The following is a 23,303-nucleotide window of genomic DNA, read 5'->3' on the forward strand; positions in this document are numbered from 1 at the left end:
ATCTTGAAGCCTAAGTAAAGAAAGAGCGCGATTATACGCGCTGAACTCGATTACTTTATCTAAAATGAAATAATTCAGAGTACAAAGTCTTTGCTTTGGAAGAAAATAAATCAACGAATGCAGCACATATAAAAATCTTGATTTATTACTTAACAACCCCAAGGCTCTCATTTTTTACTGTTCTGAATATAGAATCAAAAAACAATGAAGAGTAGAACTTTCAGTAGAACTAAAGCCACATGGCTAATTATCCAGATTCTTTACGGATTTAGAAGAATGTGAGCTGGATTTTCAAATTTGTTAACTGGATCTTATTCATCTTTTCTGGTAGTTCCAGAAATGTCATGAGCCATGTGGTATAGCTGTGAACAGTCAGACTGGCAGCTCTGGCTGGCTATCCCCAATTTCTGGATGGCTACTCTGACATTCACAAGAAGAATGATAAGCAACTGAGCCAAAACACGTCTTTACAAGGAGTCATTTGGGTTTTATTCAGTTTACCGTCAAATCCAACAGGACATTAATGGTTGGCGAGAAGGGCTTGTGGTCAAGGCAACAGCTAGGTCACATCCTCTGGACTGGGTTGAGACCCAATAAGTCAAAGCCTTTGGCCATAATGACTGCTGTAGCCTCACACAGGAGCATCCTCCACATGTTGACTTTGACCACCTCCCCTGAGAAAGAAAAGAAAAATTATAATTGGTAAACTTGCAATTTTCGCAGAAAAGCTTGTTTCTTTCCCATTAAATCAATGACTTGGAGGCTATTCAGTAACTTAACAACTGTTAACATTATAGTAAGCAATATTGCTGCATAATTTCCCCCCACAAGTGAAATCCAAGCAGTGTTCTCAAAGTTGAATAGCAAATGGAAAACCAAAATGAAAAGGTTGAAAAATGTGCAATAATGTGGCTTTACAAGCAACTGATGTCAACTGAACTGATTAGTTTCATCTTTTCAAGTGCTGCTTTGTGAAAATTTTAAAACTGAACAATTTAAAAAGGTTAAGTAATATGTTTTAAAATAAAAGCTTGGAAATAGAATTGTGCAGGGTTCTGTCAACATGTAGCCAACTAGATGTTGCAATCTGGCTCTTAAGTGCCGTCCACTGAATAGAGTTACAGTAAATTGCTTAATCCATACCATTCTAAACTCGATTAATTCAATGTTCAGATGAAGGACAATCTATAGTACTAGATGACTACCTGAAACTTTGCCATGTTTTACAGCTAAATGAGGACAAATGGTGAGAGAACTATAAGAAAGTTTCGCCACTAGCAGGAGTAAATATACTCTTGGTCCAACATGTTCTCTGCGCTAATTCAAAGAATTCAGCCTGCATCAAAGTTACACAATCCCCTACCAAACAGTTCACATCGTCACAAAGTTCACAAAGATCTAATCAGCATACTTGGAGAGCAACTTTTTCAATCATGACTAGTCACAGCTCAGGAGTGCTTCTAATCTCTTTTGTGAAACTCAGTTTTCATTAGTCTATATTAAAAGAGCTATTTAATCCAAGAGGATCTAGCTTCGTCAGTGTCTGTGTAACCAGCTTTTAACGAGGAAATTTAATTGTGGGGGGAAAAACACTGAACAAAGTCCAATAACATGCAGGTTGTTAGGACAGAAAATTTGACCGGAGTCTCAGTCCATTCTTCCCATTCAACATATACTATTCATTCATACAGCCAACTAATGGAGGAAAAAGCATCTGTCTATTATAGGTGTTGTGCTGTTTCAGCCAGTAATGTCATTACATAACGGCATGACGTTTTGTTCTTTTCTAGTCTAGTCTCTAGACTAGACTAGTCTAGACAGGGGTGTCTCATTTACTTCCTGCAAGGACAAAACTCAGCAAAAATTCATGCTTTCTTTCTTTAACACAATGAATCCTGTCAAAAAGATTCTGCTAATTAGCTGAAGAGTTCAATCAGGTGTGTTAAATGAGAGCTCTATCCCCTCAGTGCTGGGGCCTTCCAGGACTGGAGTCTAAGCAGGGGTCAGCAATATGGCATATATCAAACACAGGTATCATAACACTTCAAAACAGTTTGACGATGCACGATTAGGGCCGTCACTTATCAACAATATTAGAAAGCCAGTAATCTAGCAGTTATTTTGTTCATAAATCAAGGAATTGCTTTTTATCCTAAACAATAACATACTATGTAGAGCCATCAAGCTCTTTTGACGTGTACAGTCGTATGAAAAAGGCTGAAGTCAAATTCTAAACTTAAATATGGCTTCTTTTTTTTTTTTTTATAAATTTAATAACATACTGGAAACGAAAATAAAAATGATAAACTTTTGCACAGTTATGCTAAATTAATCCAAAAAGTAATTGTGCAGTAAAATTTGAAGATATCTTGTATGTCAGTCACATTGCAAACTAATCAGTAATTTACTAACTGTAAATGTGAAAAGATTACATTTTTGAAATCCAATTAAAGAGGCTTAATTATGCTCTCTTTGTAATGAACCATGCAGTCAGTATTCTTCAAGTACTGACAATATACAAAAAAACTTAGAAAAGTATACTGTGATGTAATGTGATGTAACTCATCACAATCACCCTAAGTATAGTCATATTGCCCAAACTTTACTCTAAGAACGGGCATCTGGGAGCTTAAAAAAAGGCCAGGTCATAGTCTAGAAAATATTCTGTAATACAAAATGTTAGCAAGCCCAAACCACTCATTATTCCAACTGACTCATCCCACTGTGCAGCAAAGCACTCCTAACCCTTTGGTTCATGGCCATGCTGGGAGTCCCACCTGTCTGCCGGTCCTTCTCCACACAGTAGCAGCTGTCGTAAAACTCTGTGAACGTGGTGGCCAGCTCATAGAGGTAGTCACACAGCGTGTGCAGCAGCAGGTCATCCACCATCTTCTGCAGGATCTCAGGGAAGCGCAGAATGCACTTGCCCAGTTTCCATTCCTTCTCATGCTCCAGCAGGATCTCGCATGTCTCGGCTGCTTTACGCAGGGCTGCTTCTTCAATGTTAGCCAGCCTGGCTATGGACCTGCAGGTCACAGAGCAGAATCACTAGTTTTTAATGAATAAAGAGGTATAAATAGCATGCTAAGTGCTAATCCGGACCACTAGGAACTAGAATTGTAGAATATCATTTAATAATTGTTAAAGTGATGTTGGTAATATTGATATTACAGAAGTGAGTCATACGCAAATGAGCCTGTAATACAGCATTAGTGTGAAATTTATACTGTGATTTCACATGTAAGACTTTTATTGTCTTGCAATGTCGTGCAATGTATTCTCACTTGTATTCGTTTACATAGTCGTACCAATGTTACAACACATGGAGCTAGGCTTCTTTTTCTTATTACATGTCAAATTAGATGACTACCTAAACAGAAAAATCTGAGATTATATATTATCCTTATCAAACATATCAGTACACCGTGACAACAATGTCTTTCTGAGAAAGGCATACTCTACATTGAAGAAAGTTCATAAATATGGAATCTCATCTTTTAAAGTCATCATAAGCTTTGCCTGAAGCTAACGACATAATCCAGGAGCCCACAAGCTATTGCATCCCTTCATGTCAACGTGACTGGACCTAGGCTACGTTAAGCAACAAAACCAATTAGGTGGTTCCTGGTTAGTCAAACACTTATGACCATCTCTGCTAAGGACTTGCACATATGCAATATGCAAAAGACTGGTTTTATTTAACTTGAAAAAAGTGGCTTACAATTGATATGTCTACTTTTTTTTGGAACGGTCAGAGTGCAGCAGGTTTTGAACTCTTCCTGTTTCTTTCCAAGACTTTTGCACATTTACAATTTATTTGTACTCTTTCTATCAGAGATTTTCTAACCAAGACAATATTTGACATTTGAACTCAATATTCAGGTTTTCCAAAGCAACATTTTGAGAACATTAAAGAAATGAAGACATTTGGAGATTTCTGGTTTGAACATGTTCATTTGAATTAGTGTCCCACCTTTTGGTCGGAAGTAAACTGGGTGGGTAGGTAAGAGTTTTCTAGTTTGCTATTGTGCAGTTGGACCTGAAGGGTTGATTTATTAGTTATAATATAGCTGAAATGATGTACGTCTCAATATAAAAAAAGCACAATTTCCATGAAAAATTCAATAATTCCTAAACACATGATGATAGTGTTGGTCAAAAACTTTTAGGCACTGTATGTGATGCATTTCTTGATTTTGGATCTAAGAAAATTTCTACTCTTGGAATCAACTCCATCCATTTCCCTCCCGTGGACTCCCGTGCCAGAATATCTGGAATTGGAACAACTTTACTAAATACTAACAATGATGCAAACAATAAATGAAACATTGTAGGCCAGATAGCAAAACCGAAATAAGACAAATGTTACTTTGCCCCAAAACCCCTCATTCAGTGACACCCGCATTATTATTTCTTGGTTGAACTGAGCCCTGAATAGAAAAAGCAGGAGTGCAGTGAACTAGGCTCATGGTGAGTAGGACAGCATACTGAATCCATTCATTACAGAGAGTGAAGGGGCAGTGAAATGCTGGGTTTGATTTCAGAATAGAAAAAGAGAAAAGGACAGAGAGCCAAGGCTGAAAGTACCCATACAGCCAGAACAAAAAAGGTGAGATGACTCCAAAGCTCTGAACTCCTGCCATAATGCCAAGAGCCCGACAGAGAGAGTGAGAGCACAGAGGCAGGCAGACACACCAAATGAGACCAGAAAGGCTTTTCAGAGACTTCACATTGATACATACACACACAGTCCATGAACACAAACACAGAAGGAGCTCTACCACCCACAAATATGTGCTAGAACTAGGCATGCACCGATATGGGAATTGCGGGGTGATGCTAATATCGATACTTTCCAAATACTTATCTGCCGAGGCTAATGTATAAACATTTAGAAGTGTTATAAATACTGGGACAAACTCTTCCTGGATTAGCATTATTAATTTATGTTAAGAGGGTTAAAATCCAGTAAGACGGAATAAAATGCAGATATTTCTGTGTAGTAGCTCAGCTAAACATTCTGTTCTTCCAAAGCACGATAAATACACCATCAAATGTTTGAAATATTGGTCAAATCTAAACATCTGTCCAATGCCAATATTAATTTTCTTGGAAAAAAGCAAGGTGAGACTGACACTGCGCTTCACTAACTAGGGCTGCATGATATATTTGTTTGCTTTTGTTGCATACTGGCCATTGCAATACTGATATCACAGAAGGCTACACTATGCAAATGAATCCAGATTTTTCTTATTGTGCCCTGTGATCATTCCGATAAGCCTACAGATGTGCTTCTGTGGGTGCTTTATGTATTCATGTAATCCAACAAAAGCAAAGTATTTGCAATTAATGGCAATGCTAGTGTTTTGTCTATATTGCACAGCCTTAGACCCAGAGCCCCTCTCCTTCCAAGACACACTTACATATTTACTACAAACTAGCCAGAAACTGGCAAGGGAGCACAAACTCGGCTGCCTGCGTGAGGTATTGATTGGACAGGGTCCATCAAGAAGCCCTGGTGAGACTGCTCCTTTCCCACTCCAGCCTCAATCCAGCCTCCACTCCCCAGCACGGACCCCCTGTCTGTGCCTATTGATCCCCCGTGGGGGCTCACCTGATGCGAGTGAAGGCGTAGAGGAGGTAGGCTGCCGTGTTGCCCCTGTCGTCCAGCATCTTGTCAAAGGAGAAGATGTAGTCGTTGATGCGATTGTGAGACAGGTCAGCATACTTGATGCAGCCGAAAGCGACTGCTTGCTGCGCTTGCATGAGCTCTTCGGGGGTCAAAACCTACATTTAGGTAGACATGTGCAGAGTTACAACACAGCAAAACATTTATGCTGTAACATTCAAAATTCTCAAAAGTGAAACATTTGGTGTCGACTGATGACACACTTTTCTGCCTGGCAGATTTATGGGTGCAAATCATGCCTAAATAATTTCCCTATTTGAGGGGAAAAAGTCCATCATTAAGTGTCTTAAGGTTTCATGCTCATATACCACACTCTTAAGAAACTGCTAAACTGACCGTCACTACTTGTATTAAAGGAGTATAAGCTGAACTGGTAAATTATATCAATTATATGATAGGTTATAGGTATTATAAGAAATGGTTACAAATATGCTGCTGGATGCTGAAGACATTGTATTATGATAAGATTCTGGCATAAAGCAAATATTTTTAAAAAACAATTCATGTTGAAGGGGTAAACATAGGGTGTTATAAGCCCAAAAAACCCCACAAAAAATAATTCACCACTCTTAATATTACATATGAGAACTTAAAAGACAGGTTTAACTGGTTGTTCTGAACAGTATAAAATGCCTGTATTTGTGTTGTAGACATGGCAATTCCTATCTCCACCACTGCTCCTCTCAGAATGAACCAAACCACTCTGAATAGCTGATTACATCTCAATATAATTACACAGAAAGTTTGTGAAACCGTTGAATTCCCCTTTTAGACTTTCTGCTGCTTGAGTCTAACAGGGCCCATATGATGGAAAATGTGTTGTTTTTTTTAAATAAATGAGTGTGATGTAGTATGTACAGATGATTAAAGTTTCAAAATCAGCAGATCACTTCCCCGTCCATAAGGTCAATGTACAGAAACTAAGCTCCAAAAAGAGCCTGTGGTGAATTCAACACATTATACATATCCAATAATCCAGTCCACAGCAGTTTAGCCCTGCTTAATCGCACTGCAGTGAAGTGTATTTCAGCCTGGACTTCTTTCTGAACAAGGCACAATACAGAACATCCAATCAGAAAAGAGATCATTACATATATCAGTCTTAAATGCAGAGTAACAGAAATTGTTTTTAATTGTTTTTAAGGGATAGAGAGGTTGGAAAATGGTCTTGTACAAATGAATTACAACTTGTGAGTTAAAAAAAAAGATAAAAAGTAGGATATGTGCTCTTTAAAATATTATTGTCATTTCTGACCACATTCAAATGAAATAGGCTGCTATCAGCATTCATTTAAAAATCCATAAATCAGCATTTTGCTGTTGTCGGAAGAAAACCTCGTATCTCCCTTTTGTCATTTTTCAGTTTTTGACATAATTTGAAAATGCCTGTTACCCTTTACGTTGTGTGTAAATTTAATGAAGAATGGACCAAACAAAATGGCCCAAAATAATTTGGAATAAAGTCTGGTTCCACTGATTTACATTCAAAGTAATGTGTGTTTTTCCTTCTCCTTACAGAGTTACTATTCTGGAGAAACAAATTTTTATTCCAACGGCAGCGTCTTGCAAATTTTTTCCCCCCCAGGTCCTAACGGAAACTGGTAATCTTTTCACACTGGGAAGTGTAAACTCGCACTGTGCTAAAAACAAATAAATTAATTAAATAAATTAATAAAAAGATAGAAAAATCACCGGCTAAATTAACCCAATATGGTTAATTCCACAAGACATCAGCCTTTGTGCTGGATACGAACTGCTAGTGCAGTATTTGATGGAGAGAAACCTTCTGTTGGGTGAACAGGACCAGCATCACAGCACATCTCCAAGAATATGGATTTTCTCAGCGAAGCTACTTAAACACAAGCTCCTTAACAGGTGGTGCTTTTGGGATGACAGCCAGGCGCAGTAGAGTGACATCCAGGGAGGATGCCTAAATGGTCCGCAGTGCGCATCGTAACAACATCAGATTCTCAGAATAAGTCAGAATTGGCTTCTGCCGCCGATGCCGGGCTTCTAATTGATTATGCCCTGGGGAATGGGGCGCGATTACACGCCTGCTAACTTTCCCTGCACAATTTAATGCAGCATGTGTAACTTTCAATATCCTTGACAAGTACGTAGGCTTAGCAATATATTAGCCAACGCCAAGTCGGAAGAATATGCCTCTGCTTTTCCTGGCAGTACAAAAAACAGGGAAAAACTAAAAAGACATAACTACTACATCTAAAGAAAAAGTGTACAAGAGCTTCTAAAGGCCTTTCAGATCAAGCGTGAGGCAGTGGATAGAGAAGAGACTGCTCTTTTCATCTATGAGCTGTGTTTTTTATGCAACTCTAAATCAGCACTTCATTTGAGGCGTTTCAGGGTGAAGATGCAGAGCTATTAGAGAATCTTTCATTATGAGCAGGTGAGGCAAAGCTAATTGCTGAACTCCCGTGGGAGCCAGTGAAGGAGACGTACCAAGTCACAATTTTCCATTTTGCTCTTATTTGCTGTGCCTTGATCTTGTTTGAATTGAACCACACAACTGGAGTAGAGTAGTGGTAGTGCGAGAGGAATTTAGGGCAAATAAGGACCCAGTGATGGCATGTGTGAATAAGCCTGTGTGTCATTTTCCCCCTTTTGCCTTAAGTCCTCACCTTATCTCTCCCCTTCTCTTTAAGTTTGTCCATAGATCTCTTCAAGCCCTCTTTGAGCAAGTCCATTAGCCTGACCGTGTCCCCTGAGCGGGTTTTAAACTTCTTTCTGTGGCAGATACAGTGACTTTAATAAGAGTGCACTACATATATACAGTTATACACCATTCAACACAGAACAATACAATGGGTCTGGAAAACAGATATACATACAACACCACTGGATTATTGAATAGCAGTGGATAACTTACTTATCCTCTCCTAGGACCACTCCAAAGCCTGCGTGTTCCACACGTGTGACCTTGGGGTCGTACCATCCAATCATCTGACCTGCAGCAAAAACCAATTGGAAGTGCCCAGCCTGTCATAAAATGAACACAGATGAACAAATATATATTGTACTATCCACCAAATAGCTAAAATCAACACTGATACCAGAGTCCTGGCATTAAATCAGCATTACAGTGCATTTGCATTTTTAATAATCCTACTGATAAAGCACCAATATTTATTAAGGACACAGCAAACTTTCAGCCAACTAAAAAAATGGCACTTCCGTTTTCAGTCAAAAGAAGCTGAAAGGCTGAAAAATGCTGACCAAAAAAAAAAGCCTACAAGTGTCAAATTCAGATTTACGATCACATTTACACATCGTCACATTTACAAATAATTTGAATGGTAATGATTTAAAACACTGAAGTGATGAAAAAGAAAACTAATGAAAGTAAAGAAATTCATTGCTTTGGATGACGAGCCCCTCTCTGCTCTTGAGCATGCTGGGTTTTGTGGCACATACTAAAGTCTACATATTGTAATAATATGTAATAATATCTATGTAAGTATTAGAGGAAGAGGATGATCAACAACAACATGGAAACAATCTGAGGAATCATGAACCCACCCTTCAGAATCCTGAAAACCCAAATGGAGGACAGGATATTCTGGAGGAGTATTATCCATATTTTCTTCAGCAGTAAAGAAAAACTTGACAGCACTTGCGTTATCAGAATTCCTTAAAATTCGTACTGGTTTTATAGCAAAGCTTTCATATCAGTCTGGCCCTTATAGAAAATTGGCTGCTTTTCAGTCTTATAGACTGATATCTCTTTTTCTGGTGGTTGTATATTATCTGAAGTGGCCGGTCCGTTTATAGAACTTTTAATTTCATTCAAATATCTGCAACCCTGGAAACAGCATTAGAAATCTGTGATAGTCATTGTATGCAGACAGGCATATGACCCATTCTCACAGCGAGCACAGTGATACTAATGCATGAACCTGATGCAGTGTGAAAGACTGTAGCATACCAGAGAACTGGCCTGGCCTGTATTAATATTTGATGCGATGAGAAGTTGAAACTCACATGCACGCGCACACACACACACACACACACACACACACACAAGCATGCGCAGGTTATTCTTGCTGCAGGGGTGAGAGCTCTGGGCCACGACTGGACTTTCTCTCCAAACCCCCCATAAATCGCTGAGGTCCAGCAGCGCCGCACACGCACCTGGCCACTGTCAGTCACATAGATGATGACGTCAGCCTTCTCATCGAAGAGACGCTGCCGCAGGGCTGCCAGGTCAGACGTGTCATAGGTATAACCCCCATCTGACTTCACCACTGTCAGGGGGATGGACTGACCTGGAGCAAACACTATCTTCCTGCCCTCATCCAACTCCACCAGACCTGAGAGCGAGTGTGAGAGAGGTAAAGAGAAAGTATTGGGGGGGGGAGGGCACAAGACAGAGAAAGACCAAGGAAGAGAGTGAGAGGAGGGAAGGATCAGAATAGGGAAAAAAGATGGGGAGACAGGCAGACAAAGAGGGAAGCAGAGAGACAGAGAGACAGAGGGCAACAGAGAGACAGGGCAGTGAGAGAGAGAGCAAAAGAAAGTTAAAAAAAAAGAAAGAAAGTAGGAGTGAGAGAAAACAGTGGAAGAGAGGCAAGACAGACAGAGTAAAAGAGAAAGAGGAGGGGAGGAACAGAATAGGGGAAAAAAGAGAGGGGAAACAGAGAGAGAGAGTAAAAGAAAAATGAAGAGAAAGTAGTAGAGAGACAGGCAAGGAGAGTGTGAAGAGAGAACGAGAGAGACGAGAAAGTGCAAATGAGCATGTTGAAGCAACACTGCCCCCTGATGGTCAGAGACTGGAGCCTACATTTCAAATTTCAGTGTAATTTCAGATATTATTCTATAAAACTGTCATCATCATATTATAAACAAGCAGTATGGAACACTGCTGGGAATTACAAAAAAGAAATACAGAACACTGTTGGGACTTACAAAAGCGCAGTACGGAATGCTGTTGGAAATTATGAAAAAGCAGTACGAACGCTGTTGAGTATTCCAAAAAAGGAGTACAGAACACTGTGGGGTATTATGTAAAAGCAGAACGGAATGATGTTGGGAATTATGAAAAAGCAGTATGGAATGCTGTTGAGTATTCCAAAAAAAAGTAGTGCAGAACACTGTGGGGTATTATGTAAAAGCAGAACGGAAGGATGTTGGGAATTATGAAAAAGCAGTATGGAATGCTGTTGAGTATTCCAAAAAAAAAGTAGTGCAGAACACTGTGGGGTATTATTAAAAAAGCAGTATGGAACGCTGTTGGCAATTATAAAAGAGCAGTACAGAACATTATTGGTATTATTAAAGAGAAGTATGGAATGCTGTTGGGAATTATTAAAAATCTGTACGGAACACTGTTGGGTATTATGAAAAAGCATAATGCTGTTAGAAATTGACTCTAGCATAATGACAGAAAACTTTTTTTCCCACGTAAAGCATGTAGACATCTTTTAAAATTTGAGTAGAGCCCATGTAGCAGTCCAAATTTTTTTAGCAGAGGGCACCATTTGCAAGTCATGTCTGCTAGCATCATTTCTTCATAAACAGCTGGATTTTCTTTTGAGCATGCGCATGTGATGTTAATACATGAACAGTCATATAAAACACTGATGGTGAAAAAAGCTTTAAAATGATTATTTCAGTCACTTGACTGGACACCATAATTTGCTTGTTTTTTACCCCTCCTCTCTGTAATGAAACTTCTTTCAATTCTAACAAAATACATTTTACACAGTGCAGCTTTAATAAAATGAGAATCATTATATAATAACATTTCAGCAATTTGAAATCTAATTATGAGGTGCCTGGAGTTTCTAGCCCCTTCAGAAAACAAGTAAAGAATTGTGTTTGAAAAGGTGTCATTTGCACAGCCCTTATTGGTACCTCAGAGTCCTTCATGTCAAGCTCACCTTTCTCCTCAAACTCCTTCACCACATCTGCCATCATGTCCATGTAGTAGGACTCCCCTCGCTCAATGATACGGATGCCCAGGCAGTCGTACACCTTCTGGAACTCTGAGAGAGAGAGAGAGAGAAAAAGAGAGAGAGAGAGAGAGAGAGAGAGAGAGAGAGAGAGAGAGAGAGAGAGAGAGAGAGAGAGAGAGAGAGAGAGAGAGAGAGTTTAATTACACAAGTCACACTTCGGGGAAATCAAACTAAGCAAATGCCTCGAGTTAGCAAAGAAAATAAAAATAGATTTGATGTGTTCAGCAGGAAAAGCTACATAAACACACACTAATTGACCTTCATTATATATGCCTCCATTCAATGGGGTGGGGTTATTAAGGAATCAAGGGTATCAGGGTATTCCCAGCAATCATATCAAGATAAATATGAAGCTGAAGTAATGTTAAATATAGAGGGAAGAGGCAGATGAGGAAGACAAGGGAGACAAAAAAAGACAAGGCAGTCAGTTGCGGTGCCTGGGGGCACCTGTGCCCTTCAGAGTTCAGAAGCTAAAACTACAGTGCTGGTTGGAATAGATTCACTTCTTGGAAAGGTCTCTATTAAATATAGAGACTAAAACGGAAGGCCGAGGGAGAGGGATTAGCTGGAGAAGGTCTCAGTCTATAATTTTAAAGTGATGTGGAATTAAAGGGGGAGCTAACAAATTCAAAGTGAGGTACTGTGTGCCCAAGTTTAAATGGACAGGTCAACATTTTGAAGGTTAGAGAGGCTGCTTGTCTGTATTTGAGACAAGGCCAGCTAGCTGATCCAACAGAGCGTTCCTAAGCGTTCCTAGCTGCACTACTGTGTTTTAAATTGGCACTTGAAAGGTAAGAAGTGCACAGAATTGCAGTATTTAGCACTGTAAAGTCAGAGAACATGTCCAAATGGCACCAACACATAGAATACTTCAAAAGAGTAGATTTTTTTTTTCCAAAATTTCTACACTGCATAAGACTTGAGATAAGATGAAGATTGGAAATATGTTTCCTTATGCTTAAGACGTTGTTTCACATTGTCATTCATTGTAAAGAAGTACACGCAGGACAGCGTAAGGCAAAATAGTGCCGAAAGAAAATATTTCAGGTTACTCAATACTAATCGCTACACCATTAAAGACTTCTTTATTCAGAATTAAATTTACATGGGGTCCGGAGGCAAGTCCTCGATTGAAGGTCCCGACCAGCCATGTCAGTCCTTTTCTCCCTCCCTGAGAAAATTACAGTCTGAATTACCTACTGTTTCTCACCAAACTAAGTGGAGCTCTGACCATTTCAGTCCCATTCAGATGCACATCTGTTTTTCCAGGCAGATGTCACATCACGTTACACAAATAGATTTCTGACCACTGCTTCTTGCTGTATTTGGTCTCCTAGTGCGAGTATCAGAAATATTAATGCTTTACGAATCAAAAAACAAAAAATAGATGCTTTTGAAGAGTCACTGAACCTGTAACTCAATATGCTACCTGGAAGAGCACTATCATTTAATAGCACCTACAGGTTTAGAGTATTCCTTTAGATTAGAATTTTAGAAAGTTTGTTTTGAATTTTTACTACAATTAATGACTAGTATCGCTCAATAAATTCTGATCACATTAAATAGCCAATAATCCACTACAAACACACTCATCCTGTTGTAAATGAATTGCCTTCCAAATGTGATGGTTTAATCACTGAGGAGATTTTTTTTTAAAAAACAGACTGACCAATAAACTAATCCAATAAACTAAACTAAGAGTCCTTGGGCAAGACACCAAATACTACATTCTCATTACAACCTGATCCTTAATGGGTAAGAGTTTACAAAATCCTCTCAAAAGTGTCTGGAAGAAAAGAGTTTTGACTAGTTGTACTTCTTAGAACAACAAACATTATGTTAGCTACACTACATATTACTTGTAATGGCACCTACATAAACTGGTCAAGACAACTGAGTTTAATCTAGGGGCGGCCATATGGCAGTGTTTTATTATTGTCATGATAAGTAACTTCCCGTTATGCTTTGTTGTGATTATCATCTATACCTAAAGAACACAGACCAACTGCATGTTTCTTTACAAAGAGAGCATAATTAGGCCTGTATACGTAGATTTACTGCAGCATAGAATGTAAAACACTGAATCAAATGCACTGTTTTCATGGTTTTTCGAAGTAGTTTTAAATTTGGCAACACAGGGTGTCTTTGGTCTTTTCGAGGTTAATAAATTAAACAACAAAAAAAACTAATAGCATGATAAATGTTGTGTGTCATGAAAAAGTCTAAGTATCATGGTATATTTTTGCAATATGCCCAACCTCTACTTTAACCTACATAAACTTTTATAACAGCTTATTCTAATCCTTTGTCAGGTGATTACTTTTCTTTGTGTGGTGTCCTCACACTTTTTTGGGTAAAATATTAAAACAATTCACTTTGTAGCTTAGTGCATGTCAAACTGACAATGTTGATATGACACAGCTTAAATTTTATAAATTATAAAACGAAACTCTCTTTACATGAAGGCCACACAAAAATGCTCACTTTTGTTCAACAAGCCTGAAATGGCAAGCTGAAATGTCAGTCTGAATACCCCCCACAATTTCCATGTGGACAATCGTACACTTATTTTTGGAAACATGTAGGTAGCCAGGCCATCATGGCTGTTACTGCTGCTTAGAATAAAAACCAGGGCCCTGTGGTGTTCAGTTCATCAGGCTTCTGAGAAGCAATTTTTCATCCCTCTATAATTATTTTCTACCCTAATGCACTGAAGCTTTGTGCAAAATGGATTTGAAAGCTGGTGGTCTCTTTGGCCCAACCCCTCCTTAAAAGGGAACAATCTGCCAGCTCTGAGCACTGAGAATTGCTGATCATATAAATTTCTCACTTTCCATTTATATACCTGCTGCAGCTGAATAAACGCAGCCTCATTCAATATGCTAGTAATCAAGGAACAGGGCAGATAAATTGTCCCATGAAGTTATTAGGTGTCTGTGAATATTAGGTGTAGCATTCAGTCAAACATGGCTCAAGGCTTTGAATCAGAACAGATAACAGCGAATTCAAGCCAGCTTCCGTCATTGACTCAGCTGCAAAGCAACCCTGACCCCTAGTGGTGCTCTAAGGTAAGATCATTTACTTTAAGATCTAAATATACAATTTAGAGCCTCTCCGCATCATGGCGAGAAGGTTAGATTTACACCCCAATTTGTATGGTTTGGCCTACACATACCGTTCCTGGACACATCACAGATGAGGTTCCAGGCTTTGATGAAGTCTGGATCTTTGCTCTGCAGCCTGACCACACACTGATAGGCTCTCTTCTTAAACTCCTCCTCATCATCAAAACGCTTCTTTGACTCCTGAGAGTGAAGATGAGAGGGAACAGTCAACGAAAAAAAGACCCAGACCAGATATTGCTCACTTGCCTCACACTATACGGAGTTCTTGACATATTCACGTTATTATGGGCTTCTATCTCATTGGTTTTCATGGATTTAACTCGGATATATATTCTAACAGTAGTTATTTGTTTTTTACAGATCTATTTCTCATTTGTTACTCTCGTACGTTTAGCCTTAAATAAATAGTATAATCGATCCTTCCATTAAAAAGCGATAACTGAAATAAAGAGGACTTGCCTTGTAGAAAGCCTGGAGGTCTCCGATTGGTGGGGAGACGCTCAGGTAATTTGGAAACTTGTCTTGCAAGTGAGCGATCAGCATTCCAAACTGCGTTCCCCAGTCTCCCACATGGTTCAACCTGATGAAAATCCAAAAATGCTTCAGTGGAAAACAAAGAACTCAAAACAACTGAGCTACATATTTTAGCCAAGGTAACAGAAATGTAACTACCTGTGTAACAGATTTGCTGGCTATACAGAAAAAGAATATTCATTAAATCTGGAGCCTAAATGCATCCTCAAAGAGAGGCCTTCTAATTAAAATTTCATTTAAGAAAATCTGTGCACTACAGCTACTATAAACTCTCTTAACTCTTTAATAAAGAGACTAAATGAGGCTGTTTTTGCCTTATCATCTACTATTCTCCTATAATAAACTGAATTCTAAATTAATGATCACAAATTTTCATTTTAAGCAAGTGGAAATATGAACAGGAACATATTTCTGCCTTCACACACTTTGGTTGAAAGCTTAGTAAGCTTAATTCTGTTCTGAATGTACACCTTTGCTGACTCAGTAAATATCACAGTGTAAACAACAACAACAAAAGGCAGCATTGTGTTTCTTTTCCGAAATTCTGTAAAGCTGCTTTGTGACAACATCCGTTGTAAAAAGCGCTATACAAATAAATTTGATTTGATTTTGACAGAAAACATCATACCACACGGAAATCTCCAATTCCACATGCAGATCCATTTTATAACAACCAATGTGGGCATGCATGTGATGCAACAAATATGGGGGCAAGTTATAATGAGTTAAAGAGGACAGAGCCAAAGTCTCTGAATGTATACTGGACAACACATCAGGTAAAACAATGTTAAATAATGGATAGTTGTGTAAAAAATGTATTAACTAATTAATTTTTTTAAAGCGTAATAAAAACTTGTAATTGATATTTTCCTGTCAAAAAAAAAGTCAAAGTTCATTATTTGTAAGGAAGATCTTTAAAAAAAAAAGAAAAAAAAAGTTAGAACTGAAAAATGCCACTTTTATAAGTATTCAGCTAATAAAGACTTTTGCTGCAATAACGGCTTTAAGTCTGTTGGGTAAGTTTCTACCAACTTTGAATACTGCTTAAGAGAGATTTTCGCCCACTCTTCCAGTCAGATTTGTTCCAGGTTTTTCAAGTTGGTGGAGAGATGCTTGTGTACTGTAATTTTCAAACAGCACCACATTTGCAAATATGAAAAATGCTTAGCTCTTGATATTGACTGGTACAGCTTCACTGCAGTCTCAGCCACTGAACTTTGTAACTCCTTCAAAGTGACTGCTAGTCTCTCTCTGGCTTCCCTCATAAGTCCCCTTCCTGCTCTGATGATGAGTTTTGAGGAACAGCCTTGTCTAGGCAGTGCCTGGGTATTATGATGCAGCTTCCATTTCCTCACAATTGATCCAGCAGCAATTACTGGGATAGCAAACACTCCATTTTCTTGTGCATGTCTAGAACTTTAATTTCCTTAGAATGCTGTCTGGTCCTAAATTTCACAGCTTTCCTTCACAGTCTGATGAATGCTGCTCAAATTAAGGTTTTTTTTCCCTCCCAGAAAAGATGAACTTTTTAAATGATTCACATGCAAAGCCCAACTGTAAGCCAATCGTGTCCTTGTTAAGGCAATATCTTTCATCTGTGTATACTAGGAGTTTCTACAGCACAGGGGTTGAATACTTATACAAACAGGAATTTGCAGTTTGTCATTTCTTGCATAAAAAAAATATCATTTTAAATTAATTCATTTTGAGGCTCAGTCTTTTAAAATAAAACATGACACAGCACAGAAAATCAATGTCTGTAAGTCAGACGAATCTGATGACTTAAGGGGGTTAAACACTTTTACAGGCTGTGGCGTTCGCACGTCCCCCAGGCCCCAATGATTACCATGAGAGCCAGCAGAGAGGCGGGACCCAAACCTGAGAGCAGGAAGAGGAGAACCATGAGTGAGCCCCGCCTCCCGGGCACCACCTTCTGTTCCACAGCGAGGCCACTTCATTACACCTGTGGTGATGGGGAGATAGAAGAGGAGGCTGTGCCCAGAAGTTAAGGGTTTGGGACTTGCATGCCATCCCCTACTCACTCGCGGTTCTCCTTTTCCTGCCATCCTCGCTCAGGGTTTGGGCCCTGCCTTCCTGCCAACTCTCATGGTCGTCATCGGGGCCCGGGGGACCCCACACAAGCACTATATGTATAAGCTAACTCAGGGAGCACCATTTCACAATCCACTTACCTTAGGACTTCATGACCAATGAACTCAAACAGGCGACATACACTCTCACCGATGATGGTGGATCGCAAGTGACCTACATGCATCTCTTTTGCAATGTTTGGAGAGGAAAAGTCCACTATGACCTAAAGAAAGAGGGGGAAGAGGCACATTTTACTTCAATCGTACCAGCGAATCTATGTCTGTTCTTGTGTAGCAAGAATTTTGTCTAACCTTTTGCTTCCTATCTAAAGGTGGGGGCTGCACTCCATTTACAAGCAAGTTCGTGAGAAGCTTTGACACAAACGTCTTCTTGAGATGAACATTAATAAATCCTGCAATGAATCAAGCAAACAAACACACATAATTAATAATGTACTAGAAGGTGCTGAGAATCCTTCAACCTTTAAGCCAATTAATGAATTAATAAATATTTCCTAGTGAATGACAAACCTGGTCCAGCAATTTCTGTTCTCTCAATCAATTCATTGTCAGGAATGTTTTGAACAATCTTCTCTGCAATCTCCCTAGGGTTAACCTTCAGACCCTTAGCCTTCATCATCTGGAAAAAGAAAGGCACACAATTCCTTTAATCTGCATTACAACCTTATGTGCTTGTCACACCCTAAGTTTAATTATTCGACTCATAAGCAGTGAAAAACATGACATGTTCAGAAAGCAATCCCCAGTAACAGGGTCCAGCAGCATCATTAGCTGACTAAAACATAAGCGTAAAACATCGCGACTTGCAATGTAACTTGTAGACAATCATTAAACTCTCATGGAAGTTATGACCAGGGAAAGCAGCATGTACATCAATTTCAAATTAAAACTAAACGGAAGCTGATTAACTTATTTGCTAACCATTACTGATCATTTTGGAAAAAAAAAACATTCCAAGGCTATTTAAGAAAGACATGAAAACATGCAAATATTAAACCAATGCTCACAAAACATGGCCCTCTTTTCATGTTAAAGTAACGTTGAGCTGACTAGCCTTTAAAAATTAAGTACTACATAAATATATAAAATACTATATCTACACTATATAAAAAATGGTTTTACATTACTTTTAAATGATATATGGCATGATGAATTGGGCTTAGTATGACCAGGAAGATTAACTAGGTCTATTTAGCATTTCAGAGGGTTATTAAATAACTGAAGGCAGTGCTAACTTCTGGAGGCAAATACAGAAAACAGTACAGAGCAGCAAATGAGGAGAATTCATGAAGTGTGGAAAACACAAGACAATATTATCAGGACAACACAGGCAAATAAAGTCTTAGGTTTTTTGTTTTTTTTTATTCTTATTAACAGATTAAGAGTACCATAACTTCAATAGGAATCTGACTCAAAATGTCTGTTAAGCATGCAGCTGTGCAGCAGCAAATAGAAAAATATCAATTTTGGTGGAACATCTCATATCTCTGATGCTGGTCCAGATGACTGACCTGAGCCATTGCCATAGCACTGTTGCACTGGTAATCCCCAAACTTGGCCTGCTGGTTGGGAGTGACAGCGAGCGGTGCATTCTCCAGGTCGGGGTATGCCACACTGATGGCATCCCCAAAGATCTCCTGGAGTCGCTGGTTGACGTTGGTCATGCTCTTGCTGCTGTAGCTACGTTCCTCTTGCAGGCTCTAGAAGAAAACAGGGCAATGTCACAAAACCGCATTCAAAATGATATAAAACATATAAAATGATATAAAAAAGTACAGTGTAACTTAGACATCTGCAGCATTTCATTTTCTTCATATATTTTTTTCCAGGTGTTACTGCTGTTCTTTTTTTCTATAACACAGCTGTCATGTATCTATCTATAGTTATTTATTATATATTTGAAATTTCTATCTGTTGTGCTAATGTGTGAAAATGAATGACAATTAAGCCACCATTATGGTTGTATTAGATGAGTCTCAGTCATTTGGTCCTGCATCTCAGTCTTGAGTTTTTATCTGCTCTGTGTCTTTGTAAAAAAAAAAAATAAAAAAGAATGTTTAAGCAGCCGTTGCAATTTTAGCCTGGTTGGCGTTTTGCTCATCCTGTCCTAGAAGTACAACAGTGAAGATCATGGCAGACTGTATCTCTGTATCCTCCACTGTAATAATTTTCCTCCTTTGGATGCCAAATGAATCTGAGCTCTGTGTAAAATTAGGAGGCATCAAGAGAGGAGAATGAATCACATTAACAACAGGCCAAAGAAGAATAAACACGGGCACAAGCAGCTGTTTAAACAGCTGTTAGCATTAGCTGGCTAGTTAACGCAGCTGGTAACAGAAACATTAGCTAAGAGAAATGCATATTTGTTGTCATAGCTCAGAAAACTGACAAAATAAAAACTACCAAGCTTTCATAAAGTTCTTATCCACTGATTCAGTGAAATCAAATATTCATATTGCCCGATGCCATCATGTGATGTGTCATCAGCACTTTGGCTGTTTCATGAAACTTTCTTCACAAAGGTGAAAACTGCAGCTGTTGTGGTTGATATGCAAATGAGTTGCAGGGTGCTTTACATTATGCAACTCAAGTGCTATTTAGTTTCAAATAGGGCTGGGCGATAAAACGATAATGATCATGATATAACTGTCCTTGATAGAACATCAGGCAGTTTTCTACATACAACAAGGAGTTTTACATATTTTAATCATCTGTCATGAAGAAGTACAGTCCACATATTACCAAAGCACAAATCTTATGTTTTTACAACATCTGTTGAGATTATGAATTACAATTTAGAACAGTTTTACATCTCCATGATTTCGAGGCAAAACAACTCACATAGTCTGAACAAGTTTGAACAAATGACATGTTTTGATTTTAGAAATGAAAATAATCGAACACATCCTTCACATAGGCAAATATGGCATGTTCCACAGATTGTTGTGCAGTTTCTGTTTATTTGCTTCAACATATTATATTATACATTTATTGTTTAATTTTTTCTTCCAACATCTTAAATTCTGCACATACATTCTAATTGTACATTAAATATTAAGGAATGTGTTCTTTCTTAGAGGATGTGTTTATAAAGTTATTATTACCTTCAAAATAAAAAAAGAGAGGTGTAAACAAACCTAGCTTTTAGTGCTAAAGGTGCATGCATACAAACATAACTCTAGGAGTTGAGGCTACCAACCAGGAAGTCAGAGTAAGCTGCTCATGAAATGTTCGGACAGTGTTCAAATGTTACATGACATTTTATGGTTTGGGATGAATATGATTACAATGTCAACACTGCACAACTGGAAGTTTTCAATTTTGGGCTCTACACAGTTTTAAATTCTGAGGTAAATTTTGTATGTTAATAATTGCTTGACTCAACAGAGCCCTGATTACAACTTCACAATTGGGTTAATCTCTTGAAAATTAGAGGGGGCCGACACATGCATGTTAATATTCTTTTTTTTTCGGGATATGGGGGTCCCAAGACGATGCATGCTGTGAATCGAACATAGTTACATTTCATGCTTTTAATGTGTGATATCGGGAATGGTTTCTACAGCTCTATGTAACATAATATCCCTGACATTTCTAAAACTATTAAACACATATGCAAAAATACTCCACTGTGCAGATGTCTGGAAAAAAAAACTGGCTAGCCAACCTCAGATGGTTGCTTAGCCGAGCTGTTTGAAATGGTGATGTTTCTCATTGGAATACAATAATGATGGACAAAGAGTGACAGACTGAACAACGATAGCTGACACTGAAGTTACGGATTTCTGAAATTATGTATTAAAAATATATGGCCAAAATGAATAAATCAATGACTGACAGTGGCTTCCACAAAAGACGCTAAACGTGAGTTTACAGCTTTAAACTTCTATATAGTGTTTTGAATGATCATTTGTCAATACTGCTTTGAAACGGTTATACTCTTAAATACTACCCATAACGTATGACATGGTTTGTGTTTCATTTTTTAATTTGGATACAAAATAATACACAGCGAGGCACCAACTTGAAACAAGTACTGTTTTCCTGAAGTAGATTCCTACCATCATTCTCATAACTCGCCTCATAAACAGCAACATTAAAAATGCATAGAAACTGGTTTGACTTGCTCATCAAGACCTCACCTTCTTCAGAATGTTGAGGCGGTACTTCAGTCTGGCGTTCTCTTCCCTGAGCTCATCCAGACCTGTGGAGGAGAGGTCCAGGTTCTGTGGGTTCTTCAGTCTCTCTATCTCAGCTGAGAGAGACTTAATCTCCCTTTCCTGTCAGGTGGGGCAAGAAATGTCATATCTGATATTAACAGCAGCAACCACTGACTACACTACGGTGCAGTACCTAAAGCTGGCCTGTTAACAGTCCTGAAATCTAATAACATTAGAATTGGAATTCAATTAGAAATTAAAGTAACAAACACACAAAAAATACCTTATCAATACATGGCAGGAATTATGGGGCCCATATAATGGAAAAACACATTTCACTCAATTTTGCTGAGTAAAAGTTTGAAGTCGTCTGTAAACTCTGTTAAATGTTAATAGTGAATGTAATTCACTCAACAGTCCATATATGAAAGTTAAATGCACAAAAACCCATTTTGAAATCTGTTTTTGCAACATTAAAACCAACTCATTTGCACACACAAACCTATTCAGCCTACAGCAGTTCAGCCTCGTTCATACTGAAGTTCTAAGGCAGGAGTGGGGAACTGGTTCTGGATTGGCGGATTCCAGCTCAGTTTGGTGATTTTTCTGCATGGAGTGGCCAGTTACATTCTATGTTAAACTCATTGTTTACAAGCAAGGGCATTTGCAATTCTCTGTTATATGGGCTGTTTAAATATAAGGGTTTCAGCATAATGTAATGCTCACTCAGAACTCAGAAGTGCGCGTTCATGAAAACAAAGTACAGTATGTAAAACATGCATGGACGCCTGCTTCTGCCACTGGAAAAAATATAGAGCCATTCCCTAATTATGACTTAGTGTCTAATAATTATGACACTACATGTCATAATTATGACTTGCTATATCATAATGAGATTCTCTCATAATTATGATCTCAATTTTGATTCGGTATGTCATAATCTCATAATTACAACTTGTTTCACTTCACGGGTGGGTTAAATGTGGATGTGGAATTTCCCCGTTTGTGGGACTAATAGGGGGATCTTAATCTTAAATCTCATAATACAGAACTCAAAAATCATAATTATGGAGAATCATTTTCATTATTAAGACTTACTAAATGGCTATGTTTTCTCCAATGGCCAAAACGGGCTTCCATAACGTGTTTAAGAAAATGTTTATGATCTGTGTGGCTGCAGGCCAGGACTCTTCAGCTCCAGCCCCGCCTGACGAGTTGCCGGCTCAAGCACACCAAACTGGACAGCGGCTCTCCAGGACTGGAACTGAAGAACCAGGCAGTAACCTGCTTTTCCGTTTCCACAAGCGAACCAACTAGTTAACCTCCGATGCGTGACTGTTTTCTGACAGTTCTTCGCTGGCTTTCCTGCTCCGGGTGAGTTTCATCACCTTACATCAGCAGCAGCAGCGGCGGCGGCGGCGGCGGCGGCTCTCCACAGGCTAAGCTAAAGCTAACCGAGCAGGAGGAAACACACGCCGGCGGAAAGGAAGACTTCTTATCGCTCAGTATAAAACTGAAGTGTCCTGTGAAGCTGACCTGTTGTTGAAGTCGAGCTGTGTACTCGGCCACAGGGTCACCCATTCTTGGAAAAAAAGTCAGCCAAAGCGACAGCTTATACGAAACTTCACCACTCCGTCCCTCTTCACCGGCTACTTTCACTTTCCTGTGGCGTGGTCGCCGGAACGCTCTACAAAACTAAAGTCCTCTTGCTC

The 23,303-nt window shown here is 38.8% G+C and overlaps 1 protein-coding gene across 1 annotated transcript; it reads right to left on the minus strand.

The window, feature by feature from the left end:
* Positions 1–129: 129 nt before the first annotated feature.
* Positions 130–23,283, minus strand: rars1 (arginyl-tRNA synthetase 1). Its single transcript, XM_017705154.2, has 15 exons — positions 23,128–23,283; positions 21,574–21,711; positions 18,943–19,131; positions 17,942–18,050; positions 17,723–17,823; positions 17,513–17,634; positions 15,246–15,366; positions 14,837–14,966; positions 11,587–11,691; positions 9,839–10,017; positions 8,577–8,686; positions 8,329–8,434; positions 5,615–5,787; positions 2,778–3,025; positions 130–674 (listed from the first exon to the last, which is right to left on the minus strand). Exons 1-15 carry the CDS (start codon positions 23,170–23,172, stop codon positions 565–567), a joined length of 1,986 nt encoding a protein of 661 aa, XP_017560643.1. The 5' UTR covers positions 23,173–23,283; the 3' UTR covers positions 130–564.
* Positions 23,284–23,303: the final 20 nt, after the last annotated feature.

Source organism: Pygocentrus nattereri, chromosome 16 (assembly GCF_015220715.1).
Source record: "Pygocentrus nattereri isolate fPygNat1 chromosome 16, fPygNat1.pri, whole genome shotgun sequence".
Taxonomy (NCBI): domain Eukaryota; kingdom Metazoa; phylum Chordata; class Actinopteri; order Characiformes; family Serrasalmidae; genus Pygocentrus; species Pygocentrus nattereri.